The 20324-nt window shown below is 40.6% G+C and overlaps 1 protein-coding gene across 2 annotated transcripts in view; it reads left to right on the forward strand.

Annotated features, from left to right (window-relative positions):
- ATP8A2 (ATPase, aminophospholipid transporter, class I, type 8A, member 2) overlaps nt 1-20324 on the forward strand; it is a 720462-nt gene that overhangs the window by 401206 nt on the left and 298932 nt on the right. For both annotated transcript variants that reach the window (XM_006894116.1, XM_006894117.1), the window contains exon 26: nt 687-797. In XM_006894116.1, the coding sequence (XP_006894178.1) occupies nt 687-797 (111 nt within the window). The remainder of the gene's footprint in view (nt 1-686; nt 798-20324) is intronic.

Genomic DNA, 20324 nt, shown 5'->3' on the forward strand with positions numbered 1-20324 from the left:
GAAATGACTCGACGGCACATAACAACAACAACAACAACTAAATAATTAAGTCCCCTTATCTTTGGCTGTTCCTGTTTTTCTTGCTACATCAGATCATTTCTTGCTTGAAGGTATGGCCAACCATGTTGCCCCTACATAGTCTTCTAAGATTTTTGTCATTTTAGCTTTCATGTTTAGGTCCTTAATCTAATGTGGATTTGGTTTTATGTGAGGCATGAATCTCAATTCATTTTACTGCATATTGTTGTTGTTAGGTGCTTTGGAGTTAGTTCCAGCTTGTAGCTACTACCCCTCTACAAAAGAGAGCAACATGCTGCCTTGTCCAGGACCCTCCTCACCGTCATCACTGAGCTGAGCCCATTGTTGCAGCCACTGTTGATGATTTGGGGATCCTCCTGGTTTACCAAACATGATGTCCAGCTGGTCCCTCCAGTTGTGTGGGAATGGTGGTGCACTGCCAATTCTTTTCAGGAGGAGATAGTTAAGTCCCTTCTGACCAGGCCTGGTAGTTTCTCCTTTAGTGAGTTGTTTTCTATGGCCACCTTTAAAATTTTGTTTTATTTACCTTCTTTCTTGCCATCTTCAACTTATATAGGGTCCCTAAATTTTAAGATATTTGAACAAGGATGATTTTTATCCTAAGAGACTTGATCTTCTCAGTGTTGACTCTGGTTTTTCTTTTCCAGTTTTCCTACCTGGAGAAACTTCTGTTGGTCCATGGGGCCTGGAGCTACAACCGAGTGACCAAATGCATATTGTACTGCTTCTACAAGAATGTGGTGTTGTACATAATTGAGGTAGGATTATTTTCTTCATTTCTTTCTTTTTTTTAAATTTCTTTTCATAACCTTTTTAGAAGGCTTATCTAAGGAAACTCCAGGGAAAGAGTTTGTTAACTACAATTTTAAAAAAAACTCCAACAGTTTCCTTTGAAGTGAGTCCTAGCTCTATGAAGTCCATATGCAGGAACATCAGCATTCAAGTCTTCTGTCTTCTCTTGGATAGACCACAGCCACTTCTCACACTCCACTGCTGGTAGATAGATAAAGACTCTGTAGATCACAGAGCTCTCTGCCCACCCAATTGAATGTTGCTCTCACTAACATTTTCCTCCTTCTAAGAGAGGTCATAATATGGACATTCTGTAGACAATGAGAGGGCTCTAGGCAAACCTGCTATTTTCCTTTCCATTGCTGTAATGAACACCATGACTAAGTCCTTGGCTATGAATGGGAAGGTTGGCTATTCAAAGTCACTATCTTCTCTACTGGAGAAGAGACCTGGTGATATACTCCTGTTATATTTTCAGGCCTGGGAATTCTGAATTTCCTTCCTCTGTAAGGTCACAGTGAGTTGGAATAGACCCTCGCACACAACAGTTGCAAGATGGTCAGGATGTTATTCTGTGCTGTTTTTCTCATGTAATGTAGATTTTCTTATGAGAATTGGTTCTGATTGTTAGTTATTTTCCTAGAAACTTATTTCATTAAAAGATGTAAAGATTAAAACAGATGACATACTGGAAATTGTTTATGGTGGGAGGTGAGCCATTCACCACCTTGTTTTCCTTTCTAAGAATGAGTATTCTTCCTAAAGAGACCATAACTGCCATCCAAACAGATATATGCACACCCATGTTTATTGCTGCGTATTTACAATAGCAAAGAGATTGAAGCAACCCCAGTGCCCATCAACAAACAAGTAGATAGAAAAACTATGGTATAATCACACAATGGAAAACTATACAGCACTGAAAAGCAATGAACTCATAAAGCATTACACACATGGGCAACCCTGGAGCACATTATGCTGAGTGAAATATCTCAGTTACAAAGGACAAATACTGCATAGCACTACTGTTATAAAGCAAATCTGACATGGAGGTTGAGAGAAGACTAGGATAAGAGTGGTAGATAAGGACCACTGCATTGGAACAGCTGAAAGAAAGAAGAACTATCTAACAGAAATAGGGGTTTAGGCATTATACATATGACAGCATCTCAGAATAAGAGGTATATTATTGCACAGCATCAAGGGTGGGAGGTAGGTAATTGTCCAGCAATGAATGAATATTTTATTAAGCAAATGAACTCAGGGAGCGGGAAGAGAGGGAGAGGGTATAAAATGTGCAACAGTGAATGAATGAATGAATGAAAACCTAACTTCTCTATTAACATTCGTTAAAAAATAAAAATTAAAATAAAATTTTATTTAAAAAAAGTCTTCTTTGAAACTGTGGTTCTTGAGGCTATCATGACCAATGAAACTGTGGCACTTGAGGGTGTCATGACCAATGAACTTTCAAATGCAACTTCTACTTAGAAAAAGAGGAAGTTGGCAGTCACTCCACAGAGGAATAGGAAGACAGTGCTATTTGTTTAATTGTGTTTAATACCTCATTCTCTTAAGATTTATTTATGACTTTTTAAACTCTTGACAGAAAACAGTAGGTAAGGGAAGGCAGAGATCTAGCGTGGCTCTCCAAAATCACAGTTCAGATAATTCAGCAAATGGCTTGCGAGCAGCACTGTGATTACTCGTATATTTACCAGATTTTCCACTGCTCAGCCCCACTGAATAATTCAAGTCAAAAATGCAGTCTGGGAGACCTGCACCCACAACTTAACAAGGTCCGTTGATTTTCCCAGGTTAGTCAGGCAGGTTGCTCACTGCACAGGCTCCCTCGCCAATGAGGCCAGTGGTGACTGAAGTATAGCCTCCATGTCTCTAATCCTCAGCAGCATCAAACCTAGCCAAACCCACTGCTGTTAAGTCAATGCCAACACATAGTAACCTTATAAGACAGTGTCAAATTACCTCAGAATATTCTCAATCCTATACATTTCTTTACAGCAGCAGACTGCCTCCCCTTTCTCCCATGGAACAGCTGGTTGATTTGAACTTCCCACCTTCATATCAGGGAGTTCTGGTGGCTTACTGGGAAGTAATTGTACTGCCAACCCAAAGATACACAGTTTGAATCCACCAGCTGCTTCATGGGAGAAAGATGGGCAGTCTCATCCTGTGTGATTTACTGCCTCTGAAAACCAACTGGTGGGTCCTTTGGACCTCTTCTGACTCAGTGATACACAGCAACAACAACAACCTTCGTGTCCTCAACTCGGTCAAGCTACTGCTTTGCATAGCAGACAGCTGGTGGCTAGGTAGTGTGCCCTACACAGGGATGCCTTTCCTGGTTCTCACAAGGGCCCGTGGGCCAGAACAGCGCTGATTGCTGTAGGCGAGGGCATTCTTGAAGAAACTTACAAGCTGTCAAGAGAGATCTGGTTAAAATCCTGAACACGAATCTGTTTGTTCTAAATTTTATGGGACTCCTTAGTGTGAAAGGTCCTATCAGTTTATATTAAACACAGAAGGTTCTGTCTCTAGGGATGTGATAGGCAGCAGGTTCCAGAGACATTTGGAGTTGTGTACAGTTGGGTGAAGTTATAGTTCATAATAATAATAATTTTAAATATAATCTGTAATTTGTCTGTCTGTCCTGTGCTGTAACTTTCAAGTCAGTCCACTCTGGAGGAGAATGTTTACATGTTGCATGTAATGGTTTTGTGGTTCTATTGTGACATTTCCCCCTGCACCCTTAGATAAGTGTGTCCCTCCCCATTCCATGCGGTTGACGCCTCTGATAGGAGTAACTCCTAAGTGTCACTTGGGGTCATCAGTAGTAGCGTGGTGGATAGAAATGAAGCAGTACGGAAACCCCCATTCCCATGTGCGATCCTGGGGTTAGCATGCATTTTAAGCAACCAGAGAGGTTGACCTCACAAAGCTTCTTAGTAACCTGGTTTTCCTCACAATCAGCAAACTGCAGATAGTCTAGACTTCTTATCAAGGCATTTCCCATGCACCTCCCAACCCCACAGCCTTCCTGAGCTTCCCTGGGCACTTCCTGGTCATTTACACCTACTATCTTGGTCTCCCCCTTTTTTTCCCTTTCTTTATCATCTTGGGTGAGTCTGCAAAGAGGATAATCTTAATCCGTCTGAAAAATAAAGAAATGTTTGGAGCTAGAATCTGAATGTGCCCTGTGGGTGCCCACCCCCTTCTACTGCAGCTACATAGCAGTTTGTTAAATGTGCTTGTAAAACATTCTTAATGAAGAGAGGAGAGAGAGACAGGGGTGGGGTGGGGGGAGAGAGAGAATGATACGGTATTGGGACGTGGGAACCTGGTGGTGGAGTCCATGAGGAGTTATACTCCCCACCCAGCAGGTGGTGCCTTTCTAATGGTTCAAAGCCACCAGCAACTCCATGACAGAAAGATAGACAGTCTCCTCCAGTGCAGTTTACAGCACTGGGGAAATCAGCCGGAGGGTGAGCTCTGAGCCCATTCTGACTCAAGGGTGAATGAGTTGAATCAAGGTCATAAAACAAGCCAAGTGTGAATGGTTGTATGGACCACCAGTCTGCTCTGTAAATATTCACACAAAACCCAATACAAAGTTAAAAAAAAACCCCAATTCGTAAGAAGTTAAAATCTTCATCGTTTTACACTCAATTTTCTTCATCACTTTACACTCAATTTTCTATTTAGTATTTCCAAGACACGTTGGTGTTGGTGTTAGTGTTGATTGCCTTCAAGTCAAGCACGACTCATAGCAAACCTATGAACAAAAGGCCTGAAGCCCTTCTACAATTATAGACAGTTATCAAAGTTCATAGAGTTTTTGGAGGCATGTTATTTAGGAAGTGGATGACACTCCTGCTTCCAAGTTTCTAAGACAGTAGTTTGGAAAGCAAGACAGTGAAATCATGATGGAGCACAGATTGTTCAGGCCCTCACTCAAGCATGTCTGCCACTGTCATCCAGCTGCCATGGCCTCAGCGTGCCCGTCCAACATCACACTAAAGTCAGAAGAGTGCTTCACACACACTCTTTAGGGGGCTTTCCTTAGCGTTAATTGCTCAAGTGGAATAAAGTATATTTCTTAATTCCCTTAATGTTTCCTTAAATAATTTCCCTTAATTCTTATTACAAGGGCAGATCTTTAGCACTCATCTTCAATGGCCTCTGAAAGAAATAACTGAAAGGTCTTTCTATTTTACATTTAGTTACTAAACCACAGAGCCTAAAAGTGATTTGACAAGTTCAAAATCTATACCTCCTAGCTTTCATTTTCTGAGTCTCTCCAAGAAAAAAAAAAAAAGAAATGAAAATGAATGCTAGTTTATATTTTTAAAAAATTCATAAAACGTGTACTTTGAATTTTTTCTTCTGGAAATATTTGCTTAGTCCCTACAAGATGGAGCAGGGTTCCGATCTGTTGTTCATAGGATTGCTATGCATCGTCGTGGACGCCAGGGCACACAATAACAATTAACATGTTCCTGCTCCTAAACATTCCTTAACATCCAAGGATAGATATTACAGTAAGTCATAAACCACACATGCAAAAACCCCTGGTGCCCACAGTTAGCACACATTTAGTCAGTTTCTTTTCCAAACCTCCTTAATGACAGCTGCAGGGATTTCTTCAGGGTGACAGATTGTCAGCACATCGACAGAGATGGTCTCAGATGTGTATTTTTAGCGGCAATGAATGATTTTTAAGTGAGCATTTCATGGTAATACGGGAATAGGGAGGTGGATTTTTATGCTATGTGTCAAATTTGCAGGTTCTCTTTTCCTTTTTGGGTTATGGTCACTGTAATTAGCAATTATGTATCAGGCTTCTTAAGCAAATAAGAAAGGAAATTTGGAGTTTGCAGGAAGACATTCAGCCTTCTGCTACAACATACCTTGTTGATTTATGCTGAATAAAGAGTACGGAAATGTACCTTCATCTTCTTGGCCCAAGACAGAGGAAACATTAAAAATAACCAAAATTGAGTTTATTTTGTTGTACTTTATAACTGAGGCCACATTTTAGAGGAAAATGCTGGATCAAAAGTTGGTAGCTGGAAACAAAGGATTGTTTTATGTTGATTTGTGAAGTGGAGCCAGAAGAAGGAGGACCTTAACATGTTCTTGTATTGTAATAGCAATGGAAGCTTCAGCAGGGTCTTGATTTTTTTTTTTCTGAGAGACGCTTTATTAAGATTTGGGAACTTAAAAAAAAAATTGAGAACTTTGTCACTGTAATGAAGGTGGAGAGGTGATGCTGAGCCACTACTGAGAGACAAAATGGGGACAGAGGGACAAACTCAGCAAGAGATCTGCTCTTCAGAAGCACTTTAAATGCAAGGGGTATGAGGCAAATTGTTGCATGTGAAAACCCAGGTGCACTCGGGGCCACTGTCAATGAATGCAGTGGATTCATCCACCTCTGTAACTCTCACTGTGACTGGCAAGAGTCAACTGATTTGTATGCAGAGGCAGGTTTATTTCTTGCAGCAAGTAAGGAGGTAGCTGAAATCGGTTCACAAAGGAAGTTTGTATTTACAGACTTATGAAGGATGGTTTTTCAGGGTAAGTGGCCTCTCTCTGGTCAAGGTGACCAGTTGCCCTGAAAAGCAACTTATGGTGGTTTTAGATTTGGACATTTTGTATGTTTACCTGCTGTTTGTTTTAAGGCTGCTGGATAGAGTTTACCTACTTCTCCGTAGGCAGTTGCTTTGTTTACTGAATTTAGCCCTTAATATCTGGCTCCATTAGTGTCTGGCTCTATCACCATTTGTTTTTCCTCCACGTAGAATGCATTTTAATTGGATTTTTAGCTTGAAATTAATTTTTAACCACTTGGACAGAGTTCCCACTTTGTTTTATTCCAACTGGATCAGTAGATGTGCCGTCACTAGTTATGATGTCAACCCCTTCTTTCCTCACTGAACTGAGAGTGCCAAACCCAAACCCCCAAACCCACTCTTCTCTCAGATTAATTATGACTCATAATTCTGTAGGACACAGTAGAGCTGCTCCAGAGGGTTCCCAAGACTTTAAGTATGAATGAGAACAGACTTCTCTGTCTTCCTGGGAGTGACTGATAGACCTGAGCTGCCAAAATCTGCTAGCAGCCTAAAGTTTAGCTACAGCGCCGTAAGAGCTCCTTCTGTATAGAGTGGATTTGAACTGGTGGTGACCTTTCGCTGGGTTTCTGAGGCTGTAAGTCTTTATGGGAGGAGGTTGCTCCTCTCTCTCCCTCAAAGCAGCTGGTAGAGTCTCACCATTGGCCTTTTAGTTCACAACTTGACATGCCCTGTGTGTTTATCGTTGTTGTTAGTTGTCATCATGCTAACCACTCTCTTAGCAATTCTGTGAACAGCAGAGCTGAACCTTGTCCTAACCAGCCTCATCCTCACCATCTTTGATTGTTCAAGCATCTATCTGTCTCATTTGTCTTCCTCATATTCTCTGACACTCTACTTTTCCCACCATGACGTCATTTAACTATTAATGTTCTTGTAATTATATGCTGTTGAGTCAACTACAACTCACAGTGACTCCCTATGAACAATAGCCCTAAACCTTGCCCTATCCTGAGCCAGTCTCGCTGTCTCTAACACACCTGCCCCTATTGCCACAGACACTGTCAATCCATCTCATCCAGGGTCTTTCTCTCCTTCACTGACCCTCCATCCTGACAAGCACGTTGTCCATCTGTATGGACTCCTCCTTCCTGTCAACATGCCCAAAGTGTGTGAGATGGAGTTTTGAAATCTTTACCTCCAAGGAGCACCTTGGTTTTACCCTCTCCAGGAGAGATCTCTTTATTCTCCTTTCAGTCTGTGGTATTATGTTCGATACTCTTCTCCAGTCCCACATTTCAAAGGCATTGATTCTTCTGTCATCCTTAGTAATTTTTCAAGCTCTCAGATGTATAGCAAGCCATTAGGAAGACCATAATCTTCCAAGAATGCTCCTTGGAGTCAAGGATTCTGAGGTTTTGTCTGACATACTTTGGGCATGTTACAAGGAGGGACTGGTCCTTGGAGAGGGACATCATGTTTGGAAGAGTTAAGGGGCGGTGCAGAAGGAGAAGGCCCTCTATGAGATGAATTGATTCTATGATTGGGGTGGTGTAAATGAGTGTGTCAGAGATGGCAAGGTTGCTACAGGATGGAGCAGCATTTAGGGCTCTTGTACAAAGGGTCACTATGAGTCACAAATGACTCAACAGCACATAACAACAACAACATATATTTTCCTAGATGTTTGATATAGGGGTCTTGTTATTACTGAAGCTTTTGTTCAGTTTTAGCTCCATTTCCTATTGTACCTTTACGTTTTGAAGAGCCATTAGCTAAAATATAAGGTACAGAGTTTGAATCCAGTCCCTGCTCCACAGGAAGAGCAATCTCCTTCTGTGTGAGTCACTGCCTCTGAAAACCTGCTGGAGGGTCAGCTGTGATTCGTTTCCAACTCAATGGTGCATCTTAACAACCACAACTAATATAAAACTTGAGAAAGCTGGAATCTATATTAGCTGGAAACCTGTCCAACAGGGAACATTCAAATCATTTTCACTAATAGCAATGTGATTAATAAGATACATTAAAGGTACAAAATCCAATCCTTCTATGTCCAGCCACATTTCTGACCATATTTTTCAAGACCATATTTTTAGGCTACCATTCCTGTTGGCTCTTGGCACTTAACAGTTTTCACTATAGTTTTATTTAATGACATGACTCTTTGTAGGTGAAGTCTTCTATTAGCTGTTTCAACATAAATTTATTACTCATAATAGTACGTGTTGAAGTGTTAGACTTTGCTAAACATTTCAAATTGAATTTATCGTATAAACATTAGAGGTCTTCCTGTTTAATTATCATTTAAATGGAAAATGCTGTGGAATTAGCAAATTGATTCTATCTGACATAGGAATGGCTGTCAATGAGAAGGGTACTATGGTTAAATTTGATCTATTTAAAAATAAATATGCCTTGGATTCTTTTATAATTTGTACAAATTGTAATGAATAATAATGAATGCCTTCTTGTGGCCCATGAATAATTTTATTTCAAGAAAATGCTAACATCGTGTAATTTTCCTGGTTTAATTTCACTCGGGCTATGACTGTCTCAATGCAAGTGTCTTTTTTGCCCTTGAGGATATTTCCAGTTGGCATAAGGTTCCTAGTGACCACCATGAGACATATAATAAGTGTCCAGATGGAAATCAGACCATGCTTGTTCCGTTTGCATTGCATGAAACCATTGTTATTCTGCGTGAAGATGCTAATCATATAATGGCCAGTGATTCACAGAACATGTGGTGAAAAATGTCACCAAGTTCCGAAGAACTTCCTCGACTGTGTGAGTGTGTGCTGAGAAAGGACACAGGTAGGTGGGAGGCTTGCGTCTGGGTTTGGTGATTTGGAACACACAGTTGTTGGCATTCACTGTAAAAGTCATACACTTTGGTAGAATGGTTTTATCCAAATGGCCTACCAGAGACCACAGTTTCCTCATTTGTAGAGTTCTTTTTCTAGCTCTGGTGGCTTAGTCCATAGAGAGTTGCACTGTTCACTCAAAGGTTACATCTCTCTGGTGGTTTGAATCAACCACTGCCCTGTAGCAGAAAGATGGGTCATCTGCTCCCTAGAAGTTTATATCCTTGGAAGCCCAACAAAGGATCAGCACTGACTTGGTTCCAACCTGAAGCTAACAGTGAGTTTGAGTTTATAAATGGCATCCCATCCTCAGTGGAGACTCACTTTGTCAAGCAATCTTAAGTCTTTCTTAAGAATCATATCAAACTCAGCATATGGAGGAGGCATGATTGTTTCCTAATGCAACAAGCGTGAATTGTAGATTCAAGCTCCAGAAGCACAGTCTTCATGCACTTCAGTGTCTTCATTGTGAAATGGGACTTAATTGGCCCCACAAGGTAGTTGTGATAGTTAAATGGCATTCACGTGTGAGTTCTTACCAGAGTCCAAATGCTAAAACGCCACCTTCTCTGTTGACTTGAGTTTCATGTTGGACTACCATCTAAAAGGTTGACAGCTTGGATCCACCACATGCTCCATAAGAGGAAGAGGAATAGTCTTCCCCAGTAAAGATTCGCTGCTTTGGAAACCCAGTGAAGGCTTGAGGCAGGCTTCTGAACCAACTCAACTGGCAGTGGTTGTTGTTGTTTCTCCAAACAGTGAAGCATTAGTGGGTAATTTTATTGGGTGTAACACGAATTTTTCACCTGAGAGTAGTTTGAAATAAATTTTACCCTACAGATGAATGGGCCTGGAGGAGGTATAAATGAGACTTATCCCAAACCAGTGTTCAGATATACATGGAATTTCTCTCTCTCCCCTAAATTCCTCTCTGTATTTCTAAGGATTTTTTGAACTTACACCTGGGATGCAAATATTCCATTTGGTGCTGCCAATATTCAAAGTAGCAAGAGTAGGGCAAGAGAATGCTCTCAAATTAAAATATCCCTTTTCTCCTTTGACACAAGAAAACATGAAAGAAAAAATAAGATATCCCCACTCTTCACTTATTGACATGATTAGCCTTGAAAGGCCAGGTTGTTATATGAAAATAAGAAGATGGCTGACTATATTATGAGAGAATGGAAGATGACCATGTAAGAGCACAAAATGAGATAGAACTATGTCATTGCATAGTGCCATTTACTGCCAAAACCCAAGAAGCACAGCCTGGCCGAGGGGACAGATAACCTTAACTTGCACAGCTAGTGTTCCTCTCATCTGACATGTTGCCTCATTTGCCGTCATTGCTGTGCAGAATGTTGGTTTGTTATCATGTGCTGTGGAGCCGACTACAACTCATGAACTCATGAACCTATGAACAGCAGATCTGAACCTTGCCCTAGCCTGTGATGTTGGCACTATCTGTCACCTCCAAGCCCATTGTTGTACTCATTATGTCAGTTCATCTAGTTGATGATCTTCCAGTCTTTCCCAGCATGATGTCTTTTCCAAGGACTGTTCATTCCCTCCTGACAACAGGCCCAATGTGTGTGAGCTAAAGTTTCACCACCCTTGTCTCTAGGAAGCACTCTGGTTGCACCTCCTCCATCACAGATTTGTTTATTCATTTGGCAGTCCGTGAGATATTTGATACTCTTAGCCAAAACCACATTTAAAGGCCTCTATCTAGTTTTCTTTTGTCTTTATTCATTATCCAACTGTCAGAAGTATAGGAAGCTATTGAAAATATCATGGCTTGGACCAAGCACACCTTAGTCTTTAAACTGACATTCTTGCTCTTTACCTTACCATAGGAAAGAGATTCAATTTTGTTAAAAATGTACAACTCAGATTAGATAGCATGTCAAACCTGAGAAGTCTACCCAGAGATGCTTGCATCTGAAAGTAGCATGCAGAATCTTGAATCAGACCCAGATGGCTAATTATAAGCCAGTAATTTTTTTTTAAAAAATTATATACAATTAAGGTACAGCAACTCATTTAAACTTTAAAGGAATCATATCTTGAGAACCTGGAAGCACTATATGAGTTTTTACCTAAACAATTCTCCCTGGAGAGGAGTTTATTGAACCAAGAAACCCACCTTCTCACAGAACATCTATGGGTCTCTAAGTACCCAGTACCCCAGCTACCTAGAGCTTCCTTTATCTGAGCCCTGCTTTATCGTGTGTCCCCATCTCATGGGAGGCTTTGAGAGTTTAACTAACATATGTGAAGTAGAGAGATTGTGAGGATGGTACAAGATCTATTGAACATAGGGGCACTGTGAGTCTGCATTAACTACAAGGTACTTAATAACGACAAGCTAGAACGCCAGTAGAATGTTATTAGGACATAGTCCATCTGGCTAAAAGGGCCTCATGATCCCAGAATCTTCCTTAAAAACTGTCAGTTTCCCAACTGTATTCAACCTGAGCAGAACAGCAGAAAACATTCTTCAGAGTCAAGAATTACTCAAATTTTGACCCTCAGAAAAACTGTACTTTTCAGTTCAACCACTGAACCTCAACCCTGAGCCCTCATTTTGCTTGCTTTCCCAACATCTTTCTGTCTATCTGTAGGAGGGGCATCCTCAGGTGGAGTAAACTGTGCTCTGGACTGCTGATGGTTTGAATCCACCTGGAGGTGCATTGGAAGAAAGACCTGGTGCTCATTCCAAAGACTCAGCCGTTACTAACTCTATGGAGCATAGTTTGGGGTTGTCGTGCTTTGGAATAGGCTCAATGACAACTGGTAACTAGTCTTTATAACACCAGTCGCTTTCTGATAAGATGCACTCAGATAACAGGCAGAAAGAAAACCACTGTGTGTAAAGGGAATGGAAATGTGCTCTCTAGGTGCCTGTAGGATGTCCCTCCTCCAGACAGACAGACCTCAGTAAAGCAAGCAAAACTAAGGTGCACAGTGAGGGTCAGTGGCTGAATGGAACCGCAGTCTTTCTAAGGTTCATAATCTGAGCAGTGTTTTACTCTGAAGAATATTTTTTGCTCCTTCTGCTGAGGCTGAATAAAATTGGCAACAGTTTTTAAGGAAGATTTTATTATTATTTTAGGATCATGAGCCTTTTTTTGGCTGTCTGAACCCAAACTACCAGCATTTGACAGGTTTGTGTGGAGCAACGTGATGACTATGCAGCCAAGACCGTCCATCTTCATGGCCAAGGATTCCTCCAGGTCTGGTGGGCTGCCCAGACATGCTGGGATGGGCTAATGCTTCCCCTTGTTTCTCAGCTTCCAGCCAAATGCTCTGAGATGCCAATATTGCTCCATAGTCCTAAGCCATGGGCCAAACATATAATTCTGTAAATTTTAATGAGAGCTACTCTTCACATCTGCCTCCCACACCCCTGTCCATGGGTGGTGGTCTGTAGGAGTGAGACAGAGGAATTGCTTCTGCAGTTTTTTCTTCCTGCTTGTTAGAGAACTTAAATATGCTGTGGGGAGATTGGAAAATATGCTTTGAACCTTGACACTAATTAAATGGTTGGATGTGAATAAATGTCATTAGAATCTATAAACATCGATCATTTGAGCTATGTGACGTGGACGTTGTTAGTTGCTGTGGAGTTGGCTCTGATCCATGACAACTTTATATACCAGAAAACAAAATGCTGCCTGATCCTGCAGCATCTTCATGGTGGTTGATGTGTTAAGTCCATTGATGATGCTGTTGAGTTCAATCGAGTCAACTCTGACTCATAGCAATCCTGTGAACAACAGAGCAGAACTTGGCCCTATTCTCTGCCATAATCTTCAACATGCTCAAGTACACTGTTGCAGCCACTGTTGTCATTCCATCTTGTTGAGTCCATTGATAACCTGCAATAGTTAAAGATGCATTTTTTGATTATAGAATAATTGAGTGATAAAGGTTGGTAAAATTATGTTCTGTAATAGAGACACTTCTGCTTATTGCTAGCGTAACTTCTTTGTTGTGGAACTTGTTTTCTGCAAACAGACATGATACGTAATTACAATGAAACAAATCATTAAGGTACAGTAATTGAGGCACACTTTCTAGAATGGAAACTTCATGAGGACCCAAAAGTCTACCAGTTACATTCTCCCTCTTGATCATGAGAAGCAGGATCTAATGCCTGGCAAGTGCTTGGTGGTGTTGCTGTTATGTGCCATTGAGTTGAGTTTGACTCATAGTTACCTATGTATAGATCAAACCATTGCCTGATCCTGCACCGTCTTTACAATTTTTGCCTTGCTCAAGTCTACTGGTGAAGTCACTAGGTTAATCCATCTCATTGAAGGTCTTCCTCTCTTTTGATGACTCTCATAGTAGCAACAAATTTTTTAGTTGGGAAGGTAAGAAGGCTACTTAGGGTTATGGCATTTTCTAATTCAAGCATCCAGTTATTTCTCCATAATACTAAAATGAATTGTTGTGTCAAATTTTTTCCAAAACAATTCATTTTACTATTAGTGCAACTCTTAGCTACCCTGTGAACAACAGATCCAAATTCTATCCTATCGTGTGCCATCCTCACAATCTCCAACACACTTGAGCCCATTGTTTCAATCACTGTCAGTCCTCTTGGTTGAGAGTCTTCCTCTTCATCGTCATCCTCCACTTTTCCAAGCATGATGTTCCTCTCCAAGGAATAACCTATCCTAGCAAAATTCCCAAAGTATGTGAAACAAAGTTTTATCATCTTTTCCTCCAAGGAGCACTCTGGCTGTACCTTCTCCAAGACCTATCTGTTTGTTCTTTTGGCAGTCCATCGGATATTCAGCACTCTTCTTCAGCACCACAGTTCAAAGGTTCAAGTTCTGTTATTCTTACTCATTGCTCAGCTCTCAAATGCACAGCAAGTGACTCAAAGGACCATTGCCTGGATCAGACACACCTTAATCCCCAAACAGACATCATTGCTCTTCAATAATTTGGAGGGGTCTCTGACCACAGGCTTTCCCAGTGCAACACATCTCCTGATCTCTTTATAATGTCTAAACAAACTCTCATTGCACGTTGCCTTTTGTTTCACCCGTTCTATTCCTGAATTTTTACATGCTTCTCTCATTTTTCTTACTCTTTTTATCCAGATTTGTTGGATAGCAACCCAAGATTGTTGTGTTTGTGTGCAAACCTTTCCTTAGCTTTTGCTATCTGTGATTTTTATACCATAATTGTCCTTTTGCAACGGAATTCTTTCACTTGGCATAATTTGTTCTGGATTGATCCATGTTTTGTAGTATTTCACAAATTCTTGACTATTTTTAAACAAAATTTTAGTTCTAAAAGAGAGTGCTTACATGCTAAGTAGGAACTCAACAGTAACTAATTTTGAAAATGGACTTATTTTGAATTTCATCATAAAAGTATGCCTCTAATCTTTCACACTGAAATTCCTCCCATCTCCTCCAGTTGTGATGAAGGAAATGGGAAGTTTTCATTTCCCTTTTTTCCCATGTGCCCCTTAGGGGTTCCTTCCTTGCTCGGGGTGCAAGTTTTTCTAACCACATAACATAAACCATTGAATGAAATGATGAAATACACATGCAAAATGTAATGGAGGTTTTTGTTTTTAATGAAAACTAATGTGTATGCTTTGGAAAAGCTCAAAGGTGAGTTTATTTTTCTGTAAAGCTGTCTAATTAGGCAAGGAAAGAAATGACTGAATAATCAGAGGATTAAAAAAACTTGGGATGATTTTATGCTCACGTTGCAAATATCCTCCTCACTTAAGCACACAAACACAGAAACTGGAAATTGTAGAAACTGACAAAATATTGAGCCTGTGTGGGTGAGGTGTGTGGGTCTTAGAGAAGAGGAACTTTAACCAGGAGAGCGCTGCTTGGCTCTACAACGAAAGATAGATGAATGAATGTCCACGTACATATTCCGACTTAAAATGCTTCTGTATCACCTTTGACTGTTTCATCAATTAACCAATCTATTAAGATTTCAACTAAATCAAATGACAAGACTCTAATTTAAAAAGCAAAACAACAAACCCCCAATTCACTGCCATAGAGCTCATTGCAACCCTAGGAGACTCAATAGAGGAGAAGAGAACTGCCCTGTAGAATAAACAAAGCTGTCCATCTTTATGAAAGCTGACTACTGTATCTTTTTCTCACCAGCAACTGGTGGATTAAAATTGATAACTTTTCTATTAAAAGCCTGTCACTGTATGACCAGGGCCCCTTTTAAAAAAATAGACGTGTGAATCTTGTTGGCAATGTGCTCGGGTCCATGGAGAGGAACAAAGCAGTCTGCTTCCCTAACCATTAGAGCCTTAGAAACTCTAAGGGGAGACCCACTTCATCCTGCAGGGTTGCTTTGAGTCAGACTTAGCCAGACAGCATTTGTTGTTCTTCTGTTCCATCAAGTTCCCTATGAATCACAGTGACGTTATGAATAACCGGTCTTCACCTTGTCCTGTCTGGTGCCATCCTCATGAACACTGCCATGCTGGATCCCACTGTTACAGTCACTGAGTCAGTCCATGTTGTTGAGAATCTTCCTCTCTTTCCTAGCATGGTGCATTTTTCCAAGGTCTAACAACATGCCCAGAATATATAAGGCAGAGTTTCATCATTTCCCTCTGAAGAAGGTATTGTTATTGTAATGGGCCCTTGAGTAGAAATAGATTCATAGCGGACCCTCCATTTGTATGCTTTGAAAAATCTAAAAGGTGAATTTAGTTTTTGCTGGATTCAAACCACTGGCATTAGATATATTACTAAACAGCTTGTTTAATATACTTTGTATAAAGCTTATTTAGGTCTTACTAGGTTTCTTGTTGACTTGATTGCCAGCAAGTTGGAATCAATTGATAACTGACCCTCCAGCAGGTTTTCAGAGGCTGCCAATCACATGGGAGATTGCTCATTTTCACCCGTGGAGCAGCTGATGAATTCGCACCACATCTTTGGGTTGGTAGAGTCACTCCTTACCACTTGGCCACCAGAGCACCTATCTTGCTGAATTTATTCATATCAATTATATGTGCTGCTTCTGCCTCAAGTCTTTGTTTAGACCAACAGCTGAACCCCAAATATGTCCTTTTCTCCCACTATCTAGGCCTGAAATTATTCCCATCCTTCAAGCTTGTGAGGGTTTTCCTAGAATCGCTATATGAAACTGTGGTTAACTATTGAACAAGCTTGTTGAAAATATATTATCACCTCTTGTTTGTCTTGCATGGGATTGATTTTGTTGGTGGTGTTCTTATAGTCCAGAAAATACATCTGATAAGTATGTTTGGCCCTGTATCTGTGTTTGTCTGTCTAAAACTAAAACCTACTGCTGTTAAGTTGATTCCAACTCATGCCCCCCTGTGAGAGAGAGTAAAAATTTCCAGTAGGGTGGGTGAGGCTGTAAGTCTCTATGGGAGGACACTCCCTCAACTTTGTCCCACAGAGCGGGCTCAAACCACTGACCTTCAGTTGGCAGCCAGCACTTAAAGTACTGCACGACCAGGGTTCTGTTTTTGTCTGCACACAATATCACGTCTTCATTTCTCTGGAAGTTTTGTCTATCTTCTGTAAGAGAGTCCAACTCCAAACATTGAGAAGAGTGGCAAGAACTTCCACTGATGTGTTGGAAGAAGTAACAAGTACTTGTGTACTTCACTGAATGTTTTGTTGGTGAACTTTTATGCAATTGGCATGTAGTTCCCAGATTATAAGCCTCTGATTTACATAAAACCTATAGTTAATTCGTTTATAAACCTACCCTAATAACTCATTACTCACACATTGCTGTCAAATCAGAATTGACATAGCAATCAATTCTCCCTCAGGTTTCTAAAACTATACACCACATAGGAGGAGACTGCCTGTCTTTCTTCTTTTGAGCCAACAGTGACTTTATTAACAGCACAACTCCCTATAGTCTGGGCCACCAGAGCTCTCCTAACTCGGTGAAGTCTATCATACTAAAAATTGGAGTTACATGCAATGTTTCATCATAACAGATGGACACTACCTTGTTGACATACATGAAATCATTGTTATGTGTTATTAAAGATGTTTGAGTATATCTGCAAAACAAAAATTCACTATTGGGCTAATTGGTTGCACCATTACAAATGGAGAAAACATAGAGATTGTTAACAATTTCAGCTGGTTTGGTTTCACAATTAACACTTTTAGCACCAACAGTCAGGAAATAAAAAGATAACTTGCATTAGCAAAGTCTGCTGTTAGGGACCTCTCCAGAATGCTGAAGAGTAATTATGTTAATCTAGAGAGTAGGATGGGCCTGATCTAGGCCATGGTCTTCACAATCATTTATTATGTATCAGAGAGCTGGACAATGACTAAGGATGACGGAAAAAGAATTGATGCCTTTTAGTTGTGGTGCTGGAAAGAAGAAAAAAATGGGCCTATCCTGGAGAGGGTGAAACCAAGCTGCTCCTTGGAGGCAAGGATTTCGAAGCTCTGTCTCACATAATTTGGGCATGTTGGATATCATGCTTGGCAAGACGGAGGGACAGTGCAGGAGATGAAGACCCTGAATGAGATGTATTGACATAGTAACTGGGATAATGGGGGTAGGTGTGTTGGAGAGTGTGAGATTGGCTGAGGGTAGGGCAGGGGTCAGAGATACTGTGCATAGAGTCATTGTGAGTCACAATTGACCCAATGGTACATAACAACAACGATGAAATGCATATAAAGGTACATTTTATCATGCATTGAGTTGTGTATTCCTCAAAATACCTGTATGCAATGATATAATGTGGACACTATGTAATGGTCCCCATGATCTGATGAACCAAGTAAATGAAGAGTGAAATGCAAAACAGAGCTGATCTTATGTGCGAAGTTTCCCTGGCTGTGGCCTATAGCACCTTTTATAGAAAGATGGGCCATCTCCTCTCGTGTAATTTCCTTCCTCTGCAACAGCTGCTGGAGAATCAGCTGAGTCAGTTCTGACTCTGTTAAATATAATAATAACAACACTTAGAGAGTATAAAATTGAAAGACGGCCAAAGGAGCTTTGATAGGATATTCCTTGGTGTTGCTCACCCAAAGGTTGCCTGTCCGGAGGTTCAAATCTACTAGCAGTTCCAAGGGAGAAAAATGGGCAGCTTCCTCCAGTTTATAAGGCTGACGGTGCAGAAACATGATGGAGGGGGGGGGGTTATAGGTCAGAATTGACTGGGTGACAGTGACAAGGAATTGTTTTTTACCAGCTCCATCAATTAGGAGGAAGCTCCGGTGGCACTGAAGTCGCAAAGGTATGGTTTGAATTCACCAGCTACTCCATGGAGAAGGATGGGCAGTCTCCTCCTGTCTCATTAACTGTCCCTGAAACTCTGCTATGAATTTTCAGAGCGAGGCAAAACCCACTCACCTTGATTTTAGACTTCAGCTACAGTTTGGTTCCAATTTGATGGCACACAACAACAACAACAGCACAACTCTAAGTGTACCCTGTGTACTGGGTCAGATAGCATAATTCTAGTTAGACTTTTTCCTAGATAGCTTTGTGTTAACATTTAAATAAAAAGGAAATGGGGTTTTTCTCCCCCTGCATTTATGTAACTAGTACAAGTGGCTACCACCCACGCCTTGGAGTTAGTTATGGCTCATAGCAACCCTCTATTCTATTTATTAGCCTATAAGCTTATGGCAGGAGATTACTCATATTTTCCATCAGAGAAGGTGCTGGATTCGAACAGCCAAGCTTTCATTTAGCAGCCCAAGACAAAAGACATTATACCGCTAGAGCTCCTTGAAAGACATGTGACTGGTATCTTCATTATTACTAGGTTCAAGTAACTGTCAAGAGTTTTCTGATAACACATTCTAAATCTAAAACATCTTTTAAGATTCATTCCTCTCCCTGCCCCTAATTTATTCGGAAGGCAGAGTTTCACCTGGGCTAACAGTTTGCTTTGCACTAAAGGGGCTCCTTATGGGAGAGATGTTCTGTACCTGCCCTGATTTGGCCACTGAGCTGCCTTTGGCCAGGATTCATGGCCTCGCTGAATGATTTCTTTACTTAATGTGTAGAAAAATGAATTCTGTGAACTTGAGATCCCAGCAGCTGCCTGTGGGATTTCTAGTCCATAGAAAATGAGCAGAAGCTAGCTGGGGTAGAAGAGGTTTGGTTAGGAGAATAATGAGGTGTTAAACACTTAGACACTGACATTAGATTTTTAGCATTGTTTAATAGTTTTGAATTATTGAGATATGAGGTGTAGAATGTAGCTGTTACTCAGCTAACTGGAATTAAAGATTGGGTTGCCAACTTTTCTTCCCTTCTGCTGCCTTTTTTTTTAAGTGCTAATTTTCCATTAGATGTTTTAGAAGCCAGTTAAAGATTTTGTGAACATATCTTTTCTTGTTTGTATTCTTATTTGATGCAAATATTGGTTTTGCTTTAGAATCCACCAAGAGATAATTAGAGTTAGCTTATTTTTTTTAATTTATTCTCTTATTTAACAGTAATAAGAGATTTCTAGTGATACAGGGGAGTAATCAATGGGCTGCTAATCATTTGACTCCATCAGCTGTTCTGAGGAGAAAGATGAGATTATCTTTCCCATAAAGACTTACAGTCTCAGAAACCCAATGGAGGGTCATTGTGAATCAGAATCAACTAGATGGCCATGGGCTTGGCTTGGTTTCAGTATTAATAATGAAGCAGTATAGTTTTGTCTGCTCATAAAAATATCATTTCCTGTAATTTATTCAAAAAGGTGCTTTTGAAATCATCACACACTTGTAATCCAAAACTGTACACTTAATCTCTATACCTAGGCTAGAAAGGAATCAGCTCAACAGTTTAGAACAACAAAGGACAGAAAATGGAGAGAAAACATCAAAGGACAGAAGGACGTTGACTGAGAAAGAAGCTATGGCTTGAATCATGTGCTTAAAAATATGTGTAAAGGTAGCAACGAGCCAGCCAGGAGGACATTATGCTGAGTGAGGTATCTCAGTCACAAAGGGACAAATGCTATATGGTGCCACTGTTGTAGAATGAGGCTGGCATTGGG

The sequence above is a fragment of the Elephantulus edwardii genome, unplaced genomic scaffold (assembly GCF_000299155.1).
Source record: "Elephantulus edwardii isolate Elephantulus edwardi_28Jun2011 unplaced genomic scaffold, EleEdw1.0 scaffold00135, whole genome shotgun sequence".
Lineage (NCBI taxonomy): Eukaryota > Metazoa > Chordata > Mammalia > Macroscelidea > Macroscelididae > Elephantulus > Elephantulus edwardii.